Below are 12,012 nucleotides of genomic sequence, written 5' to 3' on the forward strand. Positions count from 1 at the left end.
GGTAAAAGATAAATGCCTTGCTATGGCCCTGCTGATACTGCTTGTTTGTTTAACATAACACAGACTGCTAAACATCATGACAATGTTGTTTCTGCTCCCTCCGCCCCCCAAAATTACTATATATTTCCTGCTGCCTGTTTCTTCTACATGAGAAGGGAGTGGGCAATTGAGAATTGTTCTCTTCCTGACACTGCTGATACTGCAGGAGATAAAGTCAACTCCCAATCTTTGGGCTTGTCACACCCGAACTCTTACAAGTAAGTAATATAGGTGGTAGGGGGACAGCGGGACTAGATGATCTTGGAGGTCTTTTCCAACCTTAATGACTCTATGATTTATGATTCTATAAGTCTCCTCAGGTTTTTCTTGCTGGTGAGCAGGAGCACTGGATTTTTTCACAGAGGACTGCTGCTTCCTGATTGAGAGTGGGTGAACCTAAAGTTATAGCTGAAATAATGCTCCTCAATCTGCTGACAACTTCTGCAATGTAGGACAACAGTTCATACATTGAGCATGATTTTCCATATTCATTTGAGAAAGATTATGAAAGTTTGGCGTATACCTTGGGTAGAAGTGCTTTTTCTCACTGGCTTTAGTACAGAGCTTTGTGTAAATTCTCTGACCTCCTCGGACGCCAATGAATCCATCAGGACAAGTGAGGGGAAAAGTAGTGTCTTGCCAAAAACGATGAGCTGCTGGAAGTTTGTTGTGTTTCCCTTAGGAATAAGCACTGTGGAGGTGAATTGTACTGCTGTGGCACAAGCAGCCCTGCTGTTAACCCCTGCCTGCTGCCTTACACCTCTGCCCGAGCCGGCCTCACATCTTATTTCACTCATTTCCAACACCAAATACTGCAACTCACCTAGAAATTGCTCAGTTATATAAAGGCTATGTGATGCCTAAAATACTACAGCAAGTTTTATACAACAAGGTCCTACTGTGCACAGTAGCTGCACAAGTCCTGCCTTTACCTCTCATGCTGACCTTCAATCCCGAGATGAACTCGGGTAGGAAAAAGGACAGGAAATAGAAAGAAGCAACCTCCCCGGATAATCTTTGCTCCCCGTGTCACAAAAGGGCTCACAGCAATGTGACAACGGGACCGACAGCAAAGCAGCCTAAGCGCGCCAAAGGAGGGGCACCCGGCACTCCTCAGGAACGGGACAAGTTTACCCGGCCGCTGCCACCCGAGGCGTACCCCCGCTCGGCCCAGACAGCCCGCACCCCTGGGAAGATGACCACTGAAGGAGATGTGCGCTCAAACTACCGCCTGCCTGGTGGCTTTCCTTCGCAAAGGCGCGGCGCAACAACCCCACGCTACGAGATGGCGGCGGGCGGCCGCCATTTTCCCCCCCGTCAGACCGCCGCGCCCCGCCCCGCCCCGCCCCGCCCCGCCCGGCCTGGCCCAGCCCGGCCCAGCCCGGCTCGGGGGCGGTGCTGGTGTTGTTGCCGCCGTCGCGTTGGTTCCTGCTTCCCAGGGAGCCCGCGGCGGTGCCGGGCTCCGGCAAAGTCCCTCCTTCGCCTCAGCAGTGCGGGCCGCCTCTCGCGGCCGCAGCCTTCTCCGGCCGCAGCGGCGGTGCCCGCCGGCTCCGCGGCGCCCATGGCGGCGGAACCTCAGCCCAAGGCGCTGACTCGCAAGCCCCTCCTGCTCAACAAAGTGGAGGGCTCGCAGGAGGTGGTGAACATGGCAGCGATAGTGCCCAAGGAGGACGGGGTCATCAGCGTCTCAGAGGACAGGTACCGGGGAGCGGACCTGCGCAGGTCCTGTGGGGCCGTGGCCTGTCACCTTCCACCTGCACTCGTGGCGGGGATGGGCCATCACCACAGGGCCCCCCCTGCGGCCGTGGCCCGTCAGCATCACCGATGGAGGATGGTGGTGACAGACCACCACCATCCCCGATGTGACTGCAGGCTCCACCACCACCGGAGTCCAGGCAAAGCTGCCGTAGTGGTCCAGGAGGGGGACGTTCCTTTTAGGCAGCCACATCTGGTCCTGGAGGGGATGGAGCTTGGGGCAGGGGTCTCCAGCTTGGTCTCGTCCTCCACTGCCGGGTTGGTCAGAGAAATGAGTGGACTGACGTGCTGATGAAACTTGAGGGACTTGAGTAACTCTTCTTAATGTGGGTAAAATGAGATTTGAGAGAGCCTTCAAAGCAAGATTTGGGATAGCCTTCATAACAAGGATTGTGAGGAGACCGTGAAGGTCTTTGACCTTGCCTGAAGATTGCAGTGGCATTGGCTAAAGCAGTAGTTTTAGTTCCTGTTTCCCTTCTCCACATGTTTCTTGGTAATTATTTAAAATTAGTATGTCTTGGTGATAAGATCTTGGAGTTAAGCCCCTGTGTTGTAAAGCTGCCAAAGGGGGAGAATGTTTTCAGGCCATTTAGCTGTGCTGTGCAGGGTATGAGGCTGCCCAGAGGCAGCTCTGTCTCTTCTAAAAGAGCTCAAACTTAATGCAGCCCTACAGCTGGAGCTTCAAAACTCCATCCTGAAGATGCCTGCTTTTAAAATAAGAGCTTATTTTTCTTATGGAGTCCATTAATAGTAATTTTAAGTAGAGTTTTCTTTGCAGCTTGGGTGCATGGTGTAACCTGTGTCCCCAGCCCGAAAGACAAATGTTGACGAGTGAGTGAATATAATTTGATTCTCAAGGTTTTTTGTGGACTTTCTCTTGGATGCCTGTTACCCCGTTGAGCATCAGGTTTTATGTCTCTCATAGCTTTCTGAAAAATCATCAGTATTTCTTTCATCTTGTCTTCATCCTCACTGTAAGTTAGTTTTCAGGTAGTTGTCAAATGTGTGCAAATTTAAAGATCATTTATATTCATGTAAGCTGTGGTCTCCAATTGAACTCTCATGCATAATACCAAGTGTAAAACAAGTCTGCTGTCAAAGAGACTTTTAAGCAGTTTTACCTTGTGCATGAATTTATCGTCTTCACAGTTTTTATGAATTTGTTGTGAAGCTGAATAAAGCTTGAGTGTGTTTTGGCTCACTGTAGCTTGTTAGACTTACTCAGCCATTTCTTTTACCTGTAAGGAAGTATTCCTGAAATTCATTTGCTCTCATATAGGTGTCTCTCAATCTCTGCCTTTCCCCCTCTCAATAGCTTCTGCTGTTGAGAATAGGTTGATGCTTCAAGTTGGTATGTATATAGAGAGAAAGGGATTTATCAGAGATCTTTGTTTCACTAATAACTGAGATGTCAGGTTCAAGAAACAAGTGATGAGGCAAAACCCATGGGTTTCACACTAAGAAACTTGCTAGTTTGTGAGCAACCATCCCTCTTCCTTCCCGTCCCAGAGCAAACCCCTGCTGTAGGTCAATTGGGTCCTGCTTGGTGATGAAACCAGGGAAAGAAATCTGCTGCTAGATGTGTTGGTAGATAGCTGGTAATACAGGATAGCTCTATGGACACTAAAATATATCGCACTAAGTCTGGAGGTTCCCAGGCTATTTTCTGTTTAAAAACACTAACCAGGTAATTTGCCTACTTGTGGGGCTAGTTTGCAGTGTCTTTGAGGTGCTAAAAGTTATGACCATGCCTTTTCTTTCTTTTAGGCATGAAGATGTTGATTGATGGCTTTTTCTTTCATTTTCTGCCTGCATTAACATTTTTAAAGGTTCAGAGTCTAAAATTTGTTTGGAAGGAATAGCAGGTTGGGAGTCACAGGATGGAAGTTTCAGGGTACCTGAGGTGGAAGCATCATTTACTAGACTTTCAACACTTGTGGTTTATTAAGCTTGAGTGGATCCTTCTGGTACCTTTTGCTGCTTTTGGACATGCCTTCCAGTGTTAGTGCTTGACATGGATATTTAATGGCCTTGGAATGTGTAAGGCTTTTAGAGATTCCTGGAAACTGTAAAGAATGCTTCTGGAGATGTTATCTGTCTCTTGTTAGCCAAATAAGTAAGTTTTGGCCACGTATCCCAAGCTATGATGTGTGTTGGTCATAGGAGAGAAATGCTCTGAAACGTCTGCAGAGGGTTGCAGCTAGGGTGAGGGACTTGCCATCTCCAGCAGTTGCTCCAGGCTGGGGAGAATGGGTCTGCTGAAGAGCAGGGAGGTGGCTGGTTAATGGCTGAACGATTGTGGAAGCTACAAGTAGTCTTAACGTACACGACTCCTAAGTACTGCTTTAAAGGTCTTCCTTTGGTGCATGATGTGGCTTCACATCTGTAACCTCTTCAAAGCAAGACCTGGTGCCTAGTCTCTGTTCTATATGGCACCAGTGGCTTTATCTGGTTTTAAAAGATGCGGAAGTGGTTTCAGCTACAGCTTGCAGACACAGTCATGCAATATATAGCCCTGAATTGTTGTATTTGCAGTATATATACATGCACATATTTTAAGGAAAAAAACCCCAACAACTAAGTAATAATAGAAAGTGTGGTTGTTCCTCATAAAGCAGCCCAGGGGGACACACACACACGGACAGACAGACACACGACACACCAGCAATGTGTGTGTGTTTACATATTTAACTAGATTATCTAAACTTTGCATAACCTGCAAGGTTGAAGTTTCTTTTCACTGTGCATCACTTGTGTAATCTATGTATTTTCTCTTTGGAATCCTAGACAGTCATGTTAGTTTAGTGATGTGTATTGTATCCTAATCTGTGTTAATTTGACTGATTTCTTACTAGGGCAAAATAGACTGAGCCTGTGTCTCTTTGCAGTACAACTGGTGTGTGCTGGGAGGGATAAGAGACATTTTTATTTTGGGTTCTTCTTCTAAGGAAAAGGGATGCACCTGTCTAGGCAGGTGAGAGTTATAGGAGTGGCAGCATTTGTTACTTAATAATGTATAAACCTGGTGCAGGAAGGTTATGAGAATGAAATTACTAGCTTTCATCCATGCTCTTTTGCCTGCCAGCACAGGGGTGGAATTAACAGAGACATATACCCAACGGTGTAGAGTCTTGAGTGATCCGTAGTGTTGAATGCCCCAGGTGCTACATGTGAAGCTAAAGAGAGATTTTCCTAAATGTGCATAGCTGGCCCTAAGCTGTCAACAGCTTCTTGTTTGTTAAAAGCATCTGCTACCATTTCAAAACTACAGAGCGTCCTTGTCTTTTGTTGCCTTGAGAGGGAGATGTGGGTGTTGGGCACGTCTGAAAAGTAGGTCACTGGCATGTCAAGTTCAGGCATATCTAACTCTGTGCTCCAAAGAAGATTTAGTGTCATTAATCTTACCTGAGCATGGATATATGGTGGGAGAGGTGCAATGACTCACCCAGCTTTTGGTGCAAGCAGTCCTCCTCGGTGTGGGCACACTTCTGCATTTCTCAAGAGTCTGCCGGTGCTGTGAGTGCTAATTCAGCTGGGTGTCTGATGTGCTGATCGCTTGTCACTGTGCAAGGCTGGCAGGAGGGGGCTAGGTGTCCTCATAGTAAACCTGTGCTTTGCCACTAGCCATCTTTTTTTCTACTAGCTGTGTTGTAGGTGAGGAAATCCTAGACATGTGCTGGTGTAGGCAGCTTTCTTGATAATTATGGTTTCTGGTCTGTGTCCCCCTCTGGGTGGGAGTTCTGCGATTACTTCCGTGCTATGACCTTGGAAGTGTAGGTGTTGCAGTCAAGACATGTTCTCCTTCAAATATTCATGGGGGGTAAAAGACATAGAAAATTGTCAAATTCCATTCTTTTTTAAAAAGAGACATTCTAGTCTCTTGGAAGGTGAAAAAATGTTGGAGAAAAATATTTATGTAATTGAAGTTTTAAATTATTTTTTTTAAAATAAGGGAATGGAGACCTTTGTCTTCTCCACTATCTTGTGTCAGTTCCGTTTGAACTGAGATATCTCAGCTTCTTTGTGTGCATCACTGTATAAACCCAAACAGTCTGCCATGTGTGTTCATATTAGTGTCTTCATCTCACATAGCAAAGACTGTACAGAGCTTGTATTTCTAGGTTTGGTTTATAGTTTGAAGTTTGCAAATACAGATGTGCACTTAAGCTGCTGTCCAAGACTTGGCTTCTGGGTATGGTACCTAGCAGCTTTTTAGGGGGTACAAAAAAAAAAAAAATTATTATTTTTTACATGAAAACTCAACTTTGCTAAACTAATAGTGAACTAGGAATGGGAATGTGCATATGTGACGAGAAATGTGGAGAAAGTCTTTCATGTCCTGCTGACATGCCTTCTAGTGTGAAGAAGGGTGGCAACCTTCTGCTCCTTTGTGTTTTTCTTATCCAAAACCAGGATATAAAGCATATAGCATTATAATTCATGTCTGTAAAATACATCTGATGGAAACATTCAGTGTTGCATCCAGGCAGGACACAAGGAACTGCTGGCACTCGGGGAACTCTGAGTTTCCCTTTTCCTGTGGTGGAGTAAGAAAGGAATTGCTTTGCAGAGCTGTGGTTGCAATACAGGTTTGTAATTCTCATCTAAACACAGGGTTATGTCATATTGGCCATGCTGCTTTGTGTGTGGCTGTTGGTTTGCAGCTGAAGTGCAGGTGATGTGAGAGCTGATTTCGATGCTGGGTGTTTGTGTATGTTTATCAGTTCAAACCTGTAGGTTTCTCACCCAGGTTGTTGCAGCATGAGCAGCAGTTTAAAGCACTGCAGAAGGTGTGGATGCTCTTCACAGGCGTAGAAAGATTTGTCCCTGCCTGGAGGTTCTTTAAATTTTGATTAAAAACATCAGTCACCGATAAAAATGTTGAGAAGAAATGAAGGAACTATGTTAAACATTGTCCTGTTGGACACCAGGAAGAGGTTCTTTACTGAGAGGGTGGTCAGGCACTGGCACAGGCTCCCCAGGGAAGTGGTCACAGCATGGAGCTTGGCTGAGTTCAAGAAGCATCTGGATGATGCCCTCAGTCACATGCTCTGACCTGGCTGGCCCTGTGTGGAGCCAGGAGTTGGACTTGGTGATCCTTATGGGTCCCTTCCAACTCAGGATATTCTGTGATTCTATGAAAAGTTCATACGAAACCTACTGCTGTACATGCAACTTGTTTGGTCTGATTTTTTTTTTATTTTTTTTTTAAACTAATTGGATGTGTTGCAATTGATGACGTATGTTTGGAATGAACCTCAGGGCGGAGGTTAGTACTGGCTGTTTTAGAGGATGAAGTGGATGCTGGCAAAAGGTTTAAGACAGGACAGGAGGTCCAAAAGCTGTTGGAATCAAAAATTGTTGCAGATGTTGAAAAGTAACTGTTTCTGATTTGAGTAACATGTATCCTGTTGAGATGCCAATATCCTGGGATTGTCATATACAATGTTTTGCTGAGTACTTGTGGGGAATGATAAACTCCTGTAACTTGTGGGAAACCTTACAATGTTTTTTTTAAACCCTTGTGGCACAAAGCGAGGACATAACTTCTTGGAGTTTGCTAAAGCTTGTATATCCCTTGTCTTATGATACTTTCCCTTAGTGTCGGCTAAAGAATTAAAGCATTAGCATTTAGTCTTTCTGATTCGCACTGTCCTCCAACTGCAAATTCACACAGGTCAGTGCAGGAGTTGGTGCAACTCCTGCAGTTGTCTGAAGCTCATCTGTTAACTGCAACGTGGCAGCTGCAAAAAATGTCATACAATGTGGCTTGGACCAGGACTTGTACAGACCCAGTTTCAGCAATGAAGCATCAAACCAGGGCAGAACATTAGGTGACTGGCCATTTAGAGTCAGAGATGCAATGTGCTTTACTTACCTCTCTGTTTTAAAGATTATTTTTATATAAAAGGTGTAGATAAATGTATCTTATCTTAGAAGCTTTATTTGGAATAAGAAGTGCTACTTAACACACTTTCCGTTTGCCTTATGGTAACCTCTCCTTCTGCCAGTTGCTGAATAGCACTCTTGAGTTGCAGCAGGTTCCAGGATGGTGCATCTGCCTCCCATATTAACCAGTTCTTGTTTTCCTTCTTGTCTTCCCTGACCCCGTCTTAATTTCACTGGCATCTGCTTACACAGAGACTGGATCTCTCATCAGCATGTCTTGTATCTGTCAGGCTCGGTGACCTTCCCCTGCAGCATCTCCATTTCTGCAGCTGAGAGGGGACTCCACAATGCCGCCTCTGTGTGTGCCCTGTGGCCCCTGGGAGAAAAACAAATGCTGGTTATGGAGTATGTGCAGTACAGAGCTGGCATAGAACTAAAAATGTAGTGTTGCAGGAAATTTTGGGAGTTTTCTCCTAAAGCTGAAGATGACTAGAGGAGGCAGTAATGCTACAGCATTAAACGGTTGCAATACCATAAAAAAGAAAGGTATTGCAAGAATTTTGAAGCTACCAGGCTGGTTTGGTAAGGCTGGCCTTACTTTCTTTCATTGAGGGTCACTTAGCAGGCTGAAGGTCTCAAATAACATGTGAAGTTGTAGCACAATAGAAATGTCAGTAGCCTGTTTGACCTACCTTATAGTACTTTAGATACTGAAGCAGCCTCTTTTTCCTTCCCTCTCTCAAGCTGTACCAGCTCCTGCATGGTATCTGCTGACAGGGATCTGTACACGGGTTTCCCAGCAACATCTTTCAGCTACATGATAATAAATGCAAGAGAACTGCTCAAAAATTGCACAAGTTTTATTAAGTGTTAGAATTGTTTGGGTTGGAAGGGACCTTAGAGTTCATTTGTTTCCAACCACTCTGCCATGGGCAGGGACACCCTCTGCTAGACTAGGTTGCCCAAAGCCCCATCCAACCTGGCCTTGAACACTGCCAGGGAGGGGGGAGCCACAGCTTCTCTGGGCAGCCTGTGCCAGGGCCTCTCCACCGTTGGTAATTTCTTCCTAATCTCTAATTTAAAATCTACCCTCCTTCAGCTTAAAGTCACTACCTCTTGTCCTATCAATACTGTCCCTGATAATCAGCCCCTCTCCAGCTTTCCTGTAGGCCCCTTCAGGTACTAAAAGGCTGCTTTAAGGTCTTCCTGGAGCCTTCTCTTCTCCAGTTTGAATGACTCTCTCAGTCTGTTGTTTGTAATAGTCTTAAGAGAACAAATGAGAAGGAGAAAATGGGAGGGTGTAATGCTGGCATGCACCACTCATGCTCAGGAGCTCTAAAAGCTTCATAAATGATGTGTAATGCCCTAAGGAGAGAAACTGGCTTTTACACAAGAATCTTCTTGTACATTACTGTGTTCTGTGTCCTGTACTTCTTGGACATCTGAAGGCCATTTGCATAAAAGCACTACAGAAACCATGTTTAGGTGCCTTGCCCATCATGTTTCCATCACATACCTGTCATACAGAAGTGATTTTATATAAAACTCTGTACGTATTTGCCCAGGAATTTAATGAGAATTGCAGTATTTCCTTGCATAGTCTGTTGCAAAAACACGAGGAAGAAAAAACAGCTGTTTTCTTCTGCAGATGGTGTGAGGGACTGATGGATGAAGTTGTGGTGCTGCAGGATGTGGCAGGCTACGATGGGCCACCGTGGAAGGGGATGGGAGAAGTGGCTGTGAGGCAATGAGAACAGCCACATGTGGTGGGACACATCCTGTTAAGCAGAGTCTTGTCCTGCAAGGATCATTTTAGGAAAGAGAAAATAAAAGTCCTGCCTTTGTACATTTGTGAGGTAAATAGGAAAACTATAAAATAAGCATCTGCACAGAATCAGCAAGTACCCCAGCAAGCAGGTTGAGTGAGTGGCTGGAGCGAGCTTGGAGAAGGAAGAAGACAATTTCATGACAGGAGAAGCAGGAGAAGGCCAGTTTACCAGGCACCCTTCTGGGGACGGAGCCTTACATAATCACAAAACCATATGCATCTCTCTGAATTCTTCATATGTCACAGTCTGCATGCCTGATGGCTTGAAACTGCACATAAATAACTGTCAGAATAGGTATTTGGCTATCAGAAAGCAGATAATAAACTTTGCAAATTAGGCTGTGCTGAAAGTTTTAGGTGGACAAAATATATCCTTCATTCTCATAAGAGGGAGAACAGTGGTGGAGGCTGGGTTTTAAAAAATGGTGTTTTAATTTTTCTCTTAGTCAGGCTGCAGGAAATAGTGTTGTGTAACTAACCTTGGCCAGACTTTGAACATATGGGCTTTGCTTGTCATACCATGTGTATTCACCACTTAAACGAAGATTTTCAGGGAACTCTTAAGGTTTTGAGCACTGAATCAAAGGCAATGCCAAAGCACAGTTCTGGGTAGAAGAGCATGGCTGTTCTGCTGCCAAGCTTACTGACAAGTCTGATCCAAAGTTGCTTTTTATTCTCCAAATTCTGTACCATTCCTTCTTACTGTGATGTAAAAGATCGATGTTCTTAGCAGGTTTTTGAAATCACTGTAGTGATCGATCAGCCCCAGAAGGCAATGCTTTTGACCTTTGCAGGTTTGTAATAGTGGTTTCCTTAGGAGTTGAGTCCTGTGGAGACAAATCTGCGAAAAGGCTGTCCTAATGTGAATTGGCCTATTTTGCCACCAGGTTGAATTATCTGGATTAGAATTATCTGCATTCAAGTGATAGAGGAAACAGAGTGCCCTGTTTTGAAGGGATATGGAAAGAAGATTCTTGCCTGTGTTTAGAACATGACAGATAATGAGTTTTTTGCAACTCCAGCAGTGAGTGCAAATTTGATAAATTTACCTTCAGCTTCAAATTGACCTATAATAGCAAATAAAGGCTTAATTGTATTCTTAAGCAGGTGGTGCATCTGCCTTGTGGGCTACTTTAGGGTCTTAAACAGCTTTTGTGTTGTTCTTGGGTTTTGTTTAAAAGCTCAAATGAAGTCTAATCATGAGTTGATGCTAAAGCTTTTACTTTAGCTTGGAAGGTAATAAGGTGTAGTGAAAATATCATTACATTTATGCAAGCTAATGCATGCTAGAGAATGGGAGATGAGAGATGGTTTTGGTGTTGGTTCAGGTAAGTGGTACGTAACCTCCTGGTACAATGGTTTCAAGAGTTGGGTACCTAGGTACCAGCAGCACTCAACTTCCATGCTATTTATTCATGTCTTGGAATAAAAAAGAAATAGGCAGTGACTGAAAGGGGAGATCCAGTAGATTTATTGTGATGCAAGATAAGATGAAGTAGGAGAGCACTGGAAAGGAGCCTGTTCTGATGCTTTCCTTCTCATTACTGTTTAGCCTTTCTGAAGCAGTACAGCAAAGCTTATCTTAGAGATGTCTCCTCTGATTTGAATGTTTCTCTGAGAACGTACAAACTGAGGTTTCTTGCCTTGCAGATTTTAGCTGAATGTAGTGTTGAACTCAATATTCTGTAAGGTATCTGTCTACATGTGTGTTTCTGGGCCAGTTTACACAAAGATCCAGAAGGGATTGTCTTCATTTTAAACAGTTGCCCCTTATCTCTCTTTAAGAGACAGGTCTCCATTAACTGTTTTGCTCCCTGTATACATGTTGGAAACTTGAGGAGTCTCAGTGCCATGAAACTGGAAAGGAGGGGTTACATCTTATTTGTAACTGGTTTGCACCTGTTTTGCTTATGTGCTGGATTATTCTCACTTTAGATATTTTCCTCTTGATCCTCAGTATTATTAAGCTGTTAACTTCTCACTCTGTTACTTTGTCCTTGTTTTACTGGTTGATACAGGGGAATTCTGTCCCCCTCAGCTTTGTGTTTCGCTACAGCAGATGTGGGCAAAGGAGTCAACCAACGAGTGGTTCAAACTGACATTGCAAAGGCCTCGTGCTTTGTAGCAGCCTGCACGTGGTGTAGGATGAAAGAAAAATTTCTGAGGAGGTGTTTTCTGCTTTGATGGTAAAGACATAGCATGTGGTCCATCCTAGCTTTTGGCTGCATGCAGGGTTGACTGAAGACAGCTGCAGCATTTTGATGGCAGGGGAGACACCTCTGCATGGCGTCTTGGCTCAACTTACGAATCATGCTGTATGTCACTCACTGTTTCAGCAGCTTCACCAGCAATCAGCTGCTGTCAAAGGCCAGTTGCACTTCTGTGGTCACTGGAAGTCCAGTAGGAAATCTCATGGCTGTGCTGTTCTCCAATATTGGGCACACGGCCCTTATACCTGCTTTTGTCCTATTGACTCCATTGCTTCAAACTCCTGTGTCAGG

At 44.6% G+C, this 12,012-nt stretch overlaps 1 protein-coding gene across 1 annotated transcript in view; it reads left to right on the forward strand.

The window, feature by feature from the left end:
- Nucleotides 1–1,600: 1,600 nt before the first annotated feature.
- WDFY2 (WD repeat and FYVE domain containing 2) overlaps nucleotides 1,601–12,012 on the forward strand; it is a gene marked incomplete at its 5' end in the record, with an annotated part of 70,102 nt that continues 59,690 nt past the window's right edge. The window contains one exon of the mRNA XM_084279141.1: nucleotides 1,601–1,737. Within this exon, the coding sequence (XP_084135267.1) occupies nucleotides 1,601–1,737 (137 nt within the window). The remainder of the gene's footprint in view (nucleotides 1,738–12,012) is intronic.

Source organism: Gallinula chloropus (assembly GCF_964237585.1).
Source record: "Gallinula chloropus genome assembly, chromosome: 1".
Taxonomy (NCBI): domain Eukaryota; kingdom Metazoa; phylum Chordata; class Aves; order Gruiformes; family Rallidae; genus Gallinula; species Gallinula chloropus.